Source organism: Salvelinus fontinalis, chromosome 18, assembly GCF_029448725.1.
Source record: "Salvelinus fontinalis isolate EN_2023a chromosome 18, ASM2944872v1, whole genome shotgun sequence".
NCBI lineage: Eukaryota > Metazoa > Chordata > Actinopteri > Salmoniformes > Salmonidae > Salvelinus > Salvelinus fontinalis.
The window spans coordinates 3,642,734-3,655,235 of NC_074682.1; the positions used below are offsets into that span (position 1 = coordinate 3,642,734).

General features: G+C 43.2%; 1 protein-coding gene across 2 annotated transcripts in view; it reads right to left on the bottom strand.

Annotated features, from left to right (window-relative positions):
* Window positions 1–426: 426 nt before the first annotated feature.
* The window catches only part of LOC129814820 (protein MTSS 1-like), a 102,480-nt gene continuing 90,404 nt past the window's right edge, over window positions 427–12,502 (bottom strand). The window contains exons 11-14 of one of the 2 annotated variants that reach the window (XM_055867880.1): window positions 7,908–8,033; window positions 6,461–6,593; window positions 5,655–5,681; window positions 427–4,745 (exon numbers count right to left, since the gene is read on the bottom strand). In XM_055867880.1, coding sequence (XP_055723855.1) covers window positions 3,610–4,745; window positions 5,655–5,681; window positions 6,461–6,593; window positions 7,908–8,033 — 1,422 coding nt within the window. In that variant the 3' untranslated portion in view covers window positions 427–3,609. The remainder of the gene's footprint in view (window positions 4,746–5,654; window positions 5,682–6,460; window positions 6,594–7,907; window positions 8,034–12,502) is intronic. The other variant, XM_055867881.1, reaches the window with a different exon arrangement.

A 12,502-nucleotide genomic window follows, 5' to 3' on the forward strand; every position in this document is an offset into this window, starting at 1 on the left:
AACACCTCCACCCCAGGGATGTTGAAAGTGTTCCACAGAGATGCTGGCCCATGTGGACTCCAATGCTTCCCACAGTTGTGTCAAGTTGGCTGGATGTCCTTTGGGTGGTGGACCATTCTTGATACACACGGGAAACTGTTGAGTGCGTAAAACCCAGCAGCATTGCCCACTCACGCTCTGAATGACACACATACGCAATCCATGTCTCAATTGTCTCAGGACTTAAAAATCCTTCTTTAACCCGTCTCCTCCTCTTCATCTACACTGATTGAAATGGATTTAACAAGTGACATCAATAAGGGATCATTGCTTTCACCTGGTCAGTCTACGTCATGGAAAGAGCAGGTGTTGTTAATGTTTTGTATCCTGTATCTAAAGAAATCCACACACACCCCTAGATCACATGGAGTATAAGCAAATCCAATGGAGACTGGATAGAGTAATTTTATTGCATTTTCCCTCTTTCTCAGATCTTAAACATGTTCACATATTCATTTTTGGTGTATAGATTGTCCGGACCAATATATAAATATCAAAAACAATAACTAAATAAATCCACACTCTCTCACACACCTAGAGTACTGTATATGCAGTATAAGCAAATCTATTTGATCATTTTTTTTCTCTCGCTTTCTCAGATCTTAAGAAAGCCATCAGAGGTTTGTTTACTGTATATACCACTTCTGTAAACAAACAGAAGTTCTTCCACCTTTGAGATAAACAAACAAGCCAATGAGCGCATTTATATTTTAAAACCCACATTTATTTTAATTTAAGGCTTCAGCGTCACTACACAGATGCAATTGTGACACTTAGCAATTTACATTGAACGCTTTTACAATAAGAGATCAACTCCCTTTACAGAACCAGGATGGACAGGAGGAGGGTTGGTCAGTTGGAGCTCTATGGGACAGTTTTGGGGGTCAAAGCTTCTAGTCAACACTCACCAAGTCTCAGTCTCTCACACACAATCACACACTGCCGGTGAGAGTCTGCAGACTGTTGGCCAATGTCCCAAATGGAACCCTACTCCCGATATAGTGCACTAGTTTTGACCAGGGCCCATAGTAGTGCACCAAATAGGGAATAGGGTGCCATTTGGGACAAAGCCAAGGTCAAAGAAAGGAATTGGAAACTGCTTTTTAGAACAGGATTCTGCCCTTCACTCTTGATGATTGGCAGGGTTTGGAGTGGGACTGTAGCAGTGTCTGAGAACTTAATTTAATCTCCGTAGTCTATATAAACATCATTTGGATCATTTATTTCACTCAAACAAAATAAATCTGAGTTCTTCTAGTGGAACACAAACCTTATCGGATTACATATAATTAACCCAACGGAGAAAGGGAACAGTCAGCTCAGCTGCCCCATAATTTGACTATGCCAGACCTACTTTGGGGTTAGGGAGATATGCACGCTGTACTGTAATTACCATTTGGAACCTTGAACTTAAAAGCTGTGGCTCAAATGTAGTCTGATATTGCTTTAAATTTGCTCGAGTCAGGAGTTGTGTTGTTGTATAAGCCTATCCTGTAACAAAGTCCTCGATTAGAGGCCATTGTAGTTTCTCTGGGGGACGGGGGTTACCCCCGGCAACATGAAGAGGCCAGAGAAGAGGTGGGAGTGCACACAATGGCTAAACCGGCCAATGGGGTCATTCGATGCGTGGTGTCAGGTAAAGGGGCCTCCTACACAAACTGGGAGGGAATGTGAGACAGAGGAGAGAATAACCCAGTCCAGCTGGGTGCGGAGTCCCGTTTAATATCGGGGAAAAGGGAAATGCACTTAAAGGAAGTCGTCATTATTATACAGTAGTTTCTGTGGTTTCATCGCCCTCTCTATACAGTACGACTAAGGGGATATTTTTAAGAACGAGTAGCTATGTGTAATGGCTAGAAGGCCCAAAGCTCCCAAAACTCCATACATTTAAAGTGGTTCAGTTAAGAAAAAGACAATGGTAAACAAATTCTAAATACAATGCCATTTCACTCATTTGTCTTTTATCAAATTACCCCCCCCCCCCAAAGCTGTGATTAACAGGGCTCACGAGTGGCGCAGCGGTCTAAGGCACTACATCAGTGCAAGAGATGTCACTACAGACCCTGGTTTAATTCCAGGATGTATCACAACCGGTCGTGATTGGGAGTCCCATAGGGCGGTGCACAACTGGCCCAGTGTGGTCCGGGTGAGGGTAGTCCGTTCATTGTAAATAAGAATTTGTTCTTAACCGACTTGCCTGGTCAAATAATAATTTATAATAGGGCTCACATTCCAGAAGGATCCCAAAACCACTATAACCCACAGCACCTATCCTGAAGCCGCAAAACTATTGCCAAAGCAGAAACGGCGAGTCTCCTCACGACTTCTATGGTCTGTCCGTTAGTTGATCCGACAGCTTGCATGGTCGGTAACGGTTATTATAAAATCCCTAATATGGCCAGTGAGTGCATCATGTGTATGTGCAGTAAGTCCGGGGGAGAGGCGGCAGTGCAGGCTGGGATTGATATGTCACAATAGCACCATATGTTCATAATAAAAAGAGACGATTTCCCTGAAATAATGCATAAAAAAAAACTTGACCATTAACCAGAACTCCAACCTCAGGAAGGAAGACTTGATAGAGGGAGGATAGCTATCACTTATGGGTAACAGGGCGATCAGTTGAAAAACGACCCCGCATACATCACTAAATCAATGTGCTTGGCAATGTGAAGAAAGTCTTAAGACGTACATGAGAGCAGGGATTAAGAGCGTTGCAGTCCTCCTTGCCCCCCCCACACAATGGCGGCTTTACTATCCAGCTCAAGGTTACAGTACAGTGGTCCTGACCCCTGCTATCAAAAGCCCCACAAAGCCTTTTGTTGACCCTTGGCTCAAACACTGGTACAGTCAACCTCCATCGCGAGAAGCCTGTCACCTTCGCCACAAAGGTGAAGTATGTGTGTTGGAAAATAGCAAAGTCAAGCTCGAAGCATTTAAAGCCACTGTGGCCCTACACTATATGGAGAGGGATTGAGCTCACTTGATCACATCTTGAATGAGATGCAGACTAGATAGGTATATAGGTCTAGTTATGTGTCTTTAATTTCCTCTAGGGGATCATTCATTACACATCCACTGTTTCAGTCTTTGTCATTGACACGGATAATAATAAAAAATACAATAAAGATTTCCGCATATCACGCTAATATATACATATGTGTGGGTTTTTATTGGTTCCAACCATACAGGTGATAAGACTAATAAGCAAGCAAGGCATTTTTTCCCCCCTCAACAATATATAAACATAAGACTTATCATTTATGCACTCAAATTCTTGTATATATAGCCAACACGTATCCTTGTACAGTATGTATAAAAATCTTAAATTACAGAGCGATAAAGAGGCCGCATTTACCTTCGAGTCCCTCTGAGGGATATCATAACAATCTGTTTAAAACACAGTGCTACTGGACATTTGATTGGAGAGAGGGAAACCTTGACCGAGACAAAACGCCCAAAAAGGCAACACCCTTTATTTTCTAAGGAGAAATGTAATCAAAACGGGGCTAAAAGGAAAGCGAGAACCGTAAAACAAAACGATGACAACCTACACTGGTAGGGAAGGGCTCATTTGAAATGGTTGGGCAGGAGGATGAAGGGGGCAGAGCGGTCATTGGTCAGGGTCCGACGCAGTTTCACTCCCCGGATCATGGTGACCATGTGACCTCCACCACCCGAGGGCTCATCTGCGTCCTGGGTGTCTGGGGCGGCAGGGGGCTGCTGGGGGGGAGGGCAGTGGCCGCTTTCCACCAGCTGGTTGGCAGTCCCAGACGCGTGGTACTGTTGTGGGAGATGAGACTGCCGCTGAAACTGTTGCTGCTGCTGTTGTTGTTGTAGGAGCTGCTGTTGCTGCAGCTGCTTTTGATATTGGAGCTTCTGCTGTTGCGGTTGTTGTGTCTGCTGGTACTGCTGTTGTTGCATCTGCTGCTGTTGTAACTGTTGCTGTAGTTGTTGTTGTTGCTGGAACTGTTGCTGTAGTTGAAATTGCTGTTGCGTCTGGGCTGCTGGCTGCAACTGTTGTGTCTGGGGTGGCTGGAACTGCTGCTGCTGCTGGTTGTACTGTAGGTGCTGATGCTGGTACTGCTTCTGCTGCTGCTGGTGCAGGGCATACTGCTGCTGCTTGCCCAGCTGGTACAGCTGCTCTGAGCTGCCCATGGGCACTGGCGCCTGGCCCGGGATCAGAGAGTAGTAGGGCGACGTGGATGATGAGTGGTGCGAGGGCATGGCGCTCAGGCTCTGGGTGGAAGTGCACAGACTGTGCTTGTCGAGGACCAACTCGTGGTCCACCGTTCTGCTCATGCCAATCACGCCCTTCCCCACACTGCTCTCTGGAGGCCCCACGTTCTCGTCGCTCCCGCTCTTCCCCCCTCCACCACCGTTACCTCCACCTCCACCTCCGCCCAAGGCTTTGAAGGGAACCTGGGGGGTGCAGATAGGGATAGGTACGCCGCCACTGATGGTGCCACGGCGGTAGGTGGGCTTGGATGAGGGCTTGCGGCGGATGGTGGCAGTGTGCGTCTGGCGCAGGCCCAGCGGCTCGGGCTCAGCGAGCAGGCTGACGGTCGAGGCGGGCCGCTTGCTCTGGAACATCTTGCGGTACTGCAGGCTGAGGTCGCTGTTGCGAGGGATGGTGGAGGACTTGTCGAAGTCGGGCGGGCTGCGGTGCAACTCCTCGCCCCCGTGCAGGGAGATGTAGTCGTAGTCTGGTGGGTGGAGGAGGGGGGAGAGAGGGAGAGAGGGATGGGGTGAGGGACAAGAGTAAGTCTGTGGTTACTTAGAGCTGAGGAACACAACACATTTCTTTCCTAACTGAAATAAAACATGGTAGGAAAGCAGAAGCTTTGCCTGTGGTGGAAAATCTGACATGATACATTCCGTTAAAACCAAAAGCAAGAACGTTCCGTGGCACAAAGTTTCTCTATAATAAAGTTTTTCTTTTTAGTATGTCAGACTGCATTGAATACTTGGGTGTATTCGGTGAGAATCAGACATGGAAAACGTATCAGAGAACCCCAGAAACTCTAAGACTCCAGATTTGCCTCAAACATAATAACCTAATTATGTCTGTGTCCCAAATGGCACTCTATTTCCCGGGCTCTAGTCAAAAGTAGGGCACTATGTAGGGAATAGGGTGACATTTGGTACACAGGCTGTGTCTCAATGCTGAATCACGGCTCAGTTGAGAAAATAACCAAAAAAACAGACTTATCTGAGGAGGAAGAAATGATTAGGGTGTGTGTGTTAATGGAGTGAGTCAGCACGGAGCGGAGACCTGTTATCAGCTGATGATGGTAAACACGCAAATACCTGCCGGTTGCACAAACGAAGACAAAGGAGCGTGTGCTTGTATACCCAATCACTCACGCACGCACTCAATTGATCTCGGAATAACGCAAGAATCCGCTCATCCGATTACACAAAGGTTCTCACACCCACGCACACACAACAAACACTCGGCGCTAATGCTCTCCTTTTACTAGCAAAAAGGCCATTGATGTGATGGCGAATTCACACAGCACAGATGTCACACTAAATCCCTGTGAATGGTCTCTAGTTTGACTTGTGAGGATCAGAGAGGGGAAAATCTAAACAGTAATGGATAAGAAACCTACCATAAAGAGGAGGTTCTTTCTTTACAGCTGAAAAAGAATATAGGATTGTGTTTAACTCGTATACAAATAAAAAAAAGAGCACATTTTCTTTGATCTAAACATGATGTAGAATGGGGTGGTGCTTCACAAAGTGACAGTCCAGCACCATAATGCTTTGGGAGGGACCAAACTGGAGTAGAACAACATTCTCACGTCGCAGGCTGATATGCTATGTATGGCGTTACATCTCGGCATACAGGCTTTTGATCCGACAAACAGGTGGGGTGTGTGGTGATGTGTGGAGAGAGGTCAAATTCAGACTTGGTTTTTAGGTAGCACTGCAGACAAAAGCACATTATCCTACCACAGGCTACTTGCACAAACTGGTGGTGTGATAAAGCTGTTGAAACAGGCATATGGATTGCGCAGAAGTGTAGACGTCATTCTGTTGTGGTCGTGAAATGACTGATGGATGCATGCCACATACTGCAAGACAATCACAGATGTACAGACACAGACAGACAGATAAGGAAGATACAAGCAAACAGACCCAAAAGCACAACACACAACCAATAAGACAAGCATGCTGTATAAGATCCCTGACACAGAGACCCACTAAAGAACAGAGCTGGCTGAGCCAGAGACAGAGACGTAGCCAGACAAGCAGACAGTGCTGTGACCATGGGGGGATAGTAGGTTTGTGTCCCAAATGGCATCCTTCCCTACCTGGTCAAAGGTAGTGCACTAGGTAGCTAATAGGGTGACAATTTGGTCGCATCCTAGGAGTGGTGTGGCGGGGGGGTTGGTGAGTGATAGTCACTACTAACCGTGGGAGGGAATGGTGTCCTCGGAACAGGAGGGCGTGGTGGTCTGCGTGCTGTAGCCACTAGAGCAGTGGAGAGAGTCGCGACTGGTGTGGGGGGCCTCCGAGTTGAGCCCTACGCCCAGGGTCAGGGCCAGCTATGAGAGGGAGTGTAATGGAGAGGGATGGAGTGCGGAAGGGAGGGAGGGATAGTGAGGAAGGGAGAGAATTGGAGAGCGTGAGGGGAAGGTGGGAGGAAAGGAAGGAGGGAGAGATATGTTGAGATTTTTTTGTTGTTGAGATGTGTACAACGGAAGAGGATCCTTCCTCAACCTCTTGGCCTCTGCTGCCCCCGTCAGCTGAACACTAAGAATACACCCTGAAATAGCTCTCGAACTATACTGAACAAAAATATAAATACAACATGCAAGAATTTAAATGATTTTACTGAGTTACAGTTTATAGAAGGAAATAAGTAAATTGAAATAAATGAATTAGGCCCTAATTTATGGATTTCACATGACTGGGCAGTGGCGCAGCCATAGGTGGGCCTCGAAGGGCATAGGCCCACCCACTGGGGAGCCAGGCCCAGCCAATCAGCTGGATGTGTAGGTACTGGGCTGGCGTGGTTACACATGGTCTGCGGTTGTGAGGCCGGTTGTGAGTACTGCCAAATTCTATAAAATGACTTGAGGCGGCTTATGGTAAAGAAATTAACATTCCATTCTCTGGCAACAGCTCTGGTGGACATTCCTGCAGTCAGCATGCCAATTGCACTCTCCCTCAAAACTTGAGACCTCTGTGGCATTGTGTTGTGTGATAAAACTGCACATTTTAGAGTGGCCTTTTATTGTCCCCAGCACAAGGTGACAATAACATTGACATGCCACACCTGTCAGGTGGATGGATTATCTTGGAAAAGAAGAAATGCTCCCTAACAGGGATATACATTTCTGGGATCTTTTATTTCAGCTCATGAAACATGGTACCAACACTTTACATAATGCGTTTATATTTTTGTTCAGTATAGATTCAAGAAAATGTAACATGATAGTAAAAACCGGTACATGCAATTATGCTGTTACCACTTATTTAAGCTCGAACAATTTTGTGTTTTCTTTCAAGTCAGTTAAGAACAAATTCTTATTTACAATGACGGCCTACTAAATGTTACTGCCTATATTTAATGTTATATAAGTTTTTGCTATATATTTAGCCTGGAGTAATGCCTATGTAATGCAAAGTGTTGCCATCATTTCCTTGTGGAAATATTTCTTAAGTTATCGTACAATCAATTAATTATTAATGGATTACAAAAAGGTTGGTTTGTTTGTCAATGATTCAGAAACGGGGGAACATACTGCACCGGTGCTTATTTGAATGAATCATTGACCACATATCAAAGTACAAACTGATAAGCATTCTGTGTGTGTGTGTCAGTATATGTGTGTCAGTTTGTGTGTATGTGCTACCTTTCCGGATGTGGACATGGTGCGAGCTCTCTCTCCGTGCTGTGTGTAGGAGTTGTGTGGAGGGGGCTTGGCCGTTCCATTCTCTGTGCCCGGCCCGATCTGCCCCGACCACTGCCTGCTCAACTCCTGAAACAAACACGAACAATATCACATTGTGCCACAGATTATATATTCTATACATATTCACCATTAAGTACAGACACATTCTATAATCACTGTTGGACAATTAGATACAGACACTGTTCCACGGTATACCGAAAGTAGTGTACTTTTTCAAAACTAGAACATTTTAGTTACTTTCGGTATGTCTGTGAAATGCGTCTGACAGATCAAGTCTATCAGAGCAGCCGATGTCCCCTATAGCGCAGTGCACCATGCCTCCTGCACTGGGAGTCTGGGCTGCATCATGTTAGCTCCCCAACTCATGCTGCACAGGAGTTAACATACATGAATAATGTGAACACGGAAGGTAGAAATACAGGCCAGAACGCTTTACAATGCAATAAGATAAGGGTAGCTTCCAGCTTTGGCGAACGTTAACTTTCCTTGCTAGCTATTCCAAGATGGCAGACTGAACACAGCAGTGCAGATTGCCTCGAGATAAACGCGTAATATTCAATATCTGTAAATTAGGCTATATATTAGCACTTCATATACTCGTGGGTAATAACATTCAATCTGGATAACAAAACAAAGCATAAGGCTTGAGAAATGTATCGACAAATTACAAAAACAAGCAACACTCAAACAAGACAGAGAGTAAAAAAGGGGAATCAATCTCCAAAAGAAAAAGCGACTCCTCGACGGATAAAGACGATTTATGCTTTTCCACCACCGGGACTGGTAAGGGTGGAAAGCGATCTGTTAAATGACAAACTGGGCATACTTGAATTAGTCAGGATATAAAGAAGTTGAAGGCGAGCCTCGAGATGAGTGACGAAAAAGCTGCGACAACGGAGAAATAAACAAACAAAGGATAGTCAATAAGATTGAACCGGACATTAGTGAACTTAAAAAGGAGAACATCTTTCTGAGAGAAGCGTTACTTGACATAGACTAGATCTATGAGAGAAAATATAGTACTGTTAATTCAAGAAAGAGAAGGTCCTGAAAGAGTAGTGAAGGAATTCTTTCTTCAAATCCCACTCGATGCTGTCGATATAATCCGACTCGAACGTGTACACCGTTTCAGACAGAGATATGAGCGCCCAAATTCTGTACCCAATCTTCAAGGAGAATAGATTAAAAGGGAAGCGTGTAGCTCTCGTAAATCGATAAACTGTATATTGACAACCAAATGTTCCCGAGACACAAAGACCACTCCATGGCTATTCTAAAAATTACAGTCCTCATTGAGGAGTAATGGAACACCCAATACTAGCCATGGAAGGGATTGTAATAATAATGTTTAAAAAATACACAGAAAAGCAATACAATTAAACAATACCATTCATGATAGGGAATGTTGTAAAATAATTATTTAACTTTCCATTTATAGTATTTTATAAATGGAGAAAACGGCATTAGAAGAAAGGCTAACTAGCTAAATAATACATATCCAAATATAACGAATTGGAACACAAAATGACTCAATCAACACGGTGGAGATAAAAACACAGCAGACAGAAGACATAGAAGGCACAGTATGTGGGTATGTGTGGATGTATTGTGATGGAAGGTGTGGTGTGTGTTTGGAAAAGTGTGGCGTTAAGTGAGTGAAAAAGGAAACGGTTGCATACCCCAGAACTAATGTGTGTCTGTGAGCAGGGGTTGCGAGAGAGCTTCGCATTTTGTGCAGAGGGATATACATTTGAAAATAAATTAGAAATCAAATTTATTTATTTATTGTCCTATCATGATGAAACAGTCCCCAACCCTATACACCCATCTGAGCGACCAATACACTAAAGTCCTTATCCGTTTTATGGCTTACTGTAAGTTGCCTATATGCAGCCAAAACAGAAAGAGGAATGTGGACAGAGACCTACGAGAGCAGCCCTGCCCCCTCAATATTCTGAGCCTGCCTGGCAGGGTTGGTCCTACAAAGCCAGAGCCCCCTGATGGGAGAGCATAATATACAAGGAAATTCTCAAACTGCTATTGAGAACCTTGACGACCTTGTACCTCGCCAGTGGGGATCCCGGTGGGATAACCCCACCCAGGCAGTGGCAGTGCTGGCAACACTAGCTGCTGTAACCCATGGGGAGGGGGTCACACTCCAACATTCAGAGAGGGGGTATATTATTGTGACCCTGGTGGCACAAAATAATCAAAGGTCTGACTGCACAGAGATGCTTGGGGAAATGGTCACAACGGGGGACCCGTGTGTGTTTCAGGGGAAGGGGGTGTATCTGATCTCCATCATCTAGGACTTGACAATGGTTAATCAAATCTCCGCATATATATATGGAGAGATATATAAATATATGCTAGGGGGTAAGGCTGTTCGGGACAATATTGGATGAATCACAATAATTGTTTGCTCAAATAATTATTGCTTGACAAAAATGTAATGCAATGGCAATCCTTTGCATGAACTGTCGACACTATTACGCATACTAATTGTTAATGATGGAAATTAAGATACGCAAGATCTCTGAACATATCTTTTTTAATAGCTATATATAAAGCAAATTGAGGTGAGAGCATTGGAAATGCTTTTAACGGTTGATCTGCTTCTGTTCTGTAGGTGGCACTGTGTGCTCTTTTCCAAGGATTGGTCCTGGCCTCTCGGGGGGTCCTAAGGATACGGGGGACAGGGGTGGCCTGCCAGTCACTGGGATGATAACCCAACTTGGGATGGTGAGGGGCATTAGCGGGTGGAATAGTGGAGAACAATTGGACTAACCGTAGTAACCTTAGTAGCACGGCAAATATCATGGTACAGCTATATGGACACTCAATCACTATGGTACTTTTTAATGGTCAATTTACAAACATATAATTATGCTAAATAGATTTGAAACGTGAATCTCATCATGGTAAGTGGTGAAATAAATATAGCCAGTTATAATTGTAATGGCTTAGCAGATAATAAGAAAAGACTAACAATATTTACCTGGCTTAAAGAGAAGGAATAAAATATCTACTGTTTACAGGAAACTCATTCAACAATTTTAGATGAAGTTGTGGAAAAAGGACTGGGGGGGTGAAATATACTTCTCTCATGGGTAAAGAAACTCAAAATGGGTGATGATATTAATTAACTGTAATTTTGATCCAGATGAGCAAATTGTCCAAACAGATCCTCAAGGTAGATGGATGATTTTAAATATCATTTACATTTACGTCATTTAGCAGATGTCATTTAGCAGACAAATATGTTATTGGACCATAAACAGATATGGCTCATTAACCTTTACAGACCAAATAATGATGATCCACGTTTCTTTGACAATATATATATATAATTATTTATCAACCCTACAAGCAATCCATTATTTTGGTGGGAGATTATAATACTGTTTTAAATACCCCAATGGATCGTAAAGAAAATCACACAACAAACTATCAACCTCATGCTCTTAAGGAAATCACAAATGTCAGGGATATTGGAACTAGTGGATTTATGGAGGCTTAAATATTCTGACCAAGTGAGAGATACATGGCAGAGGCTCAATCAAGCTAGTCGTCTTGACTACTTTCTAATGTCATTTTCGTTGGCACCAAAAGTTTAAAAAAAGTGTTGATAGGGGACAGAATGCGGTTGGACCATCAGATAATTGGCATATACATTACGCTTAATGAATTTCCACGTGGGCGATGGACGATATAGGAAATTTAAATCAAAGCCTATTGGATGATAACTTGTTTTTTACTAGGACAGAGGAATTAATAAAATAATCTTTCCGACATAATAGGTACAGCAGATCCCCTTATTGTACGGGACAGTTTTAAACGTGCCTTTAGAGGCCAATTCAGTTCTCAGCTCTAAAAACAAAAGAGGTCAAAAGAGTCCATATTAACAAAGGGAACAAATATATAGTAATAAAAATTGTACCATAGAGGCTCTGAATAAGTTAGAGGAAAAACAAAACGAAAGATCAAGTGTAATACATTACAAAATTAAAGCAAATTGGATGGAATATGGGGAAAAATGCATAGAAATGCTACCAAAAATGATTTACTGAAACTTGTTACAAATGACGGAGTCACCCATGATTAACCAAATTATATTTTGAAAGAGGAAGCATGTTTTAGTTTGTCTCCTCCATCTCCTGGATTTTTCTCTATTAATAATGTAAAATGAACAGCTGTACAGAAAGACTCATGTGAAGGCGAAATTACAGAGGAGGAACTTCTTCATGCAATTAAAGCCTTTAAGTACAAGAAACCTCCAGAGCTGGATGGCATACCAGTTGAGGTATACCACTTAAAAAAAAAAAAAAAATTATATACTCAGAGGACCTTTAACAACTCCTATGGTAGATAAGGTCTGATTTTATTATTACCGAAACAGGATGCAAGTGGTAAATAAATATAAAGATCCAGTCCATAAAAAAAAAATTGGAGGCTCAAAATGTATAGTGCATAGAATTAAAAAGGTATTGTTGGATATTATTAATTGTAATCAGACAGTTTTTTTTACATGGATG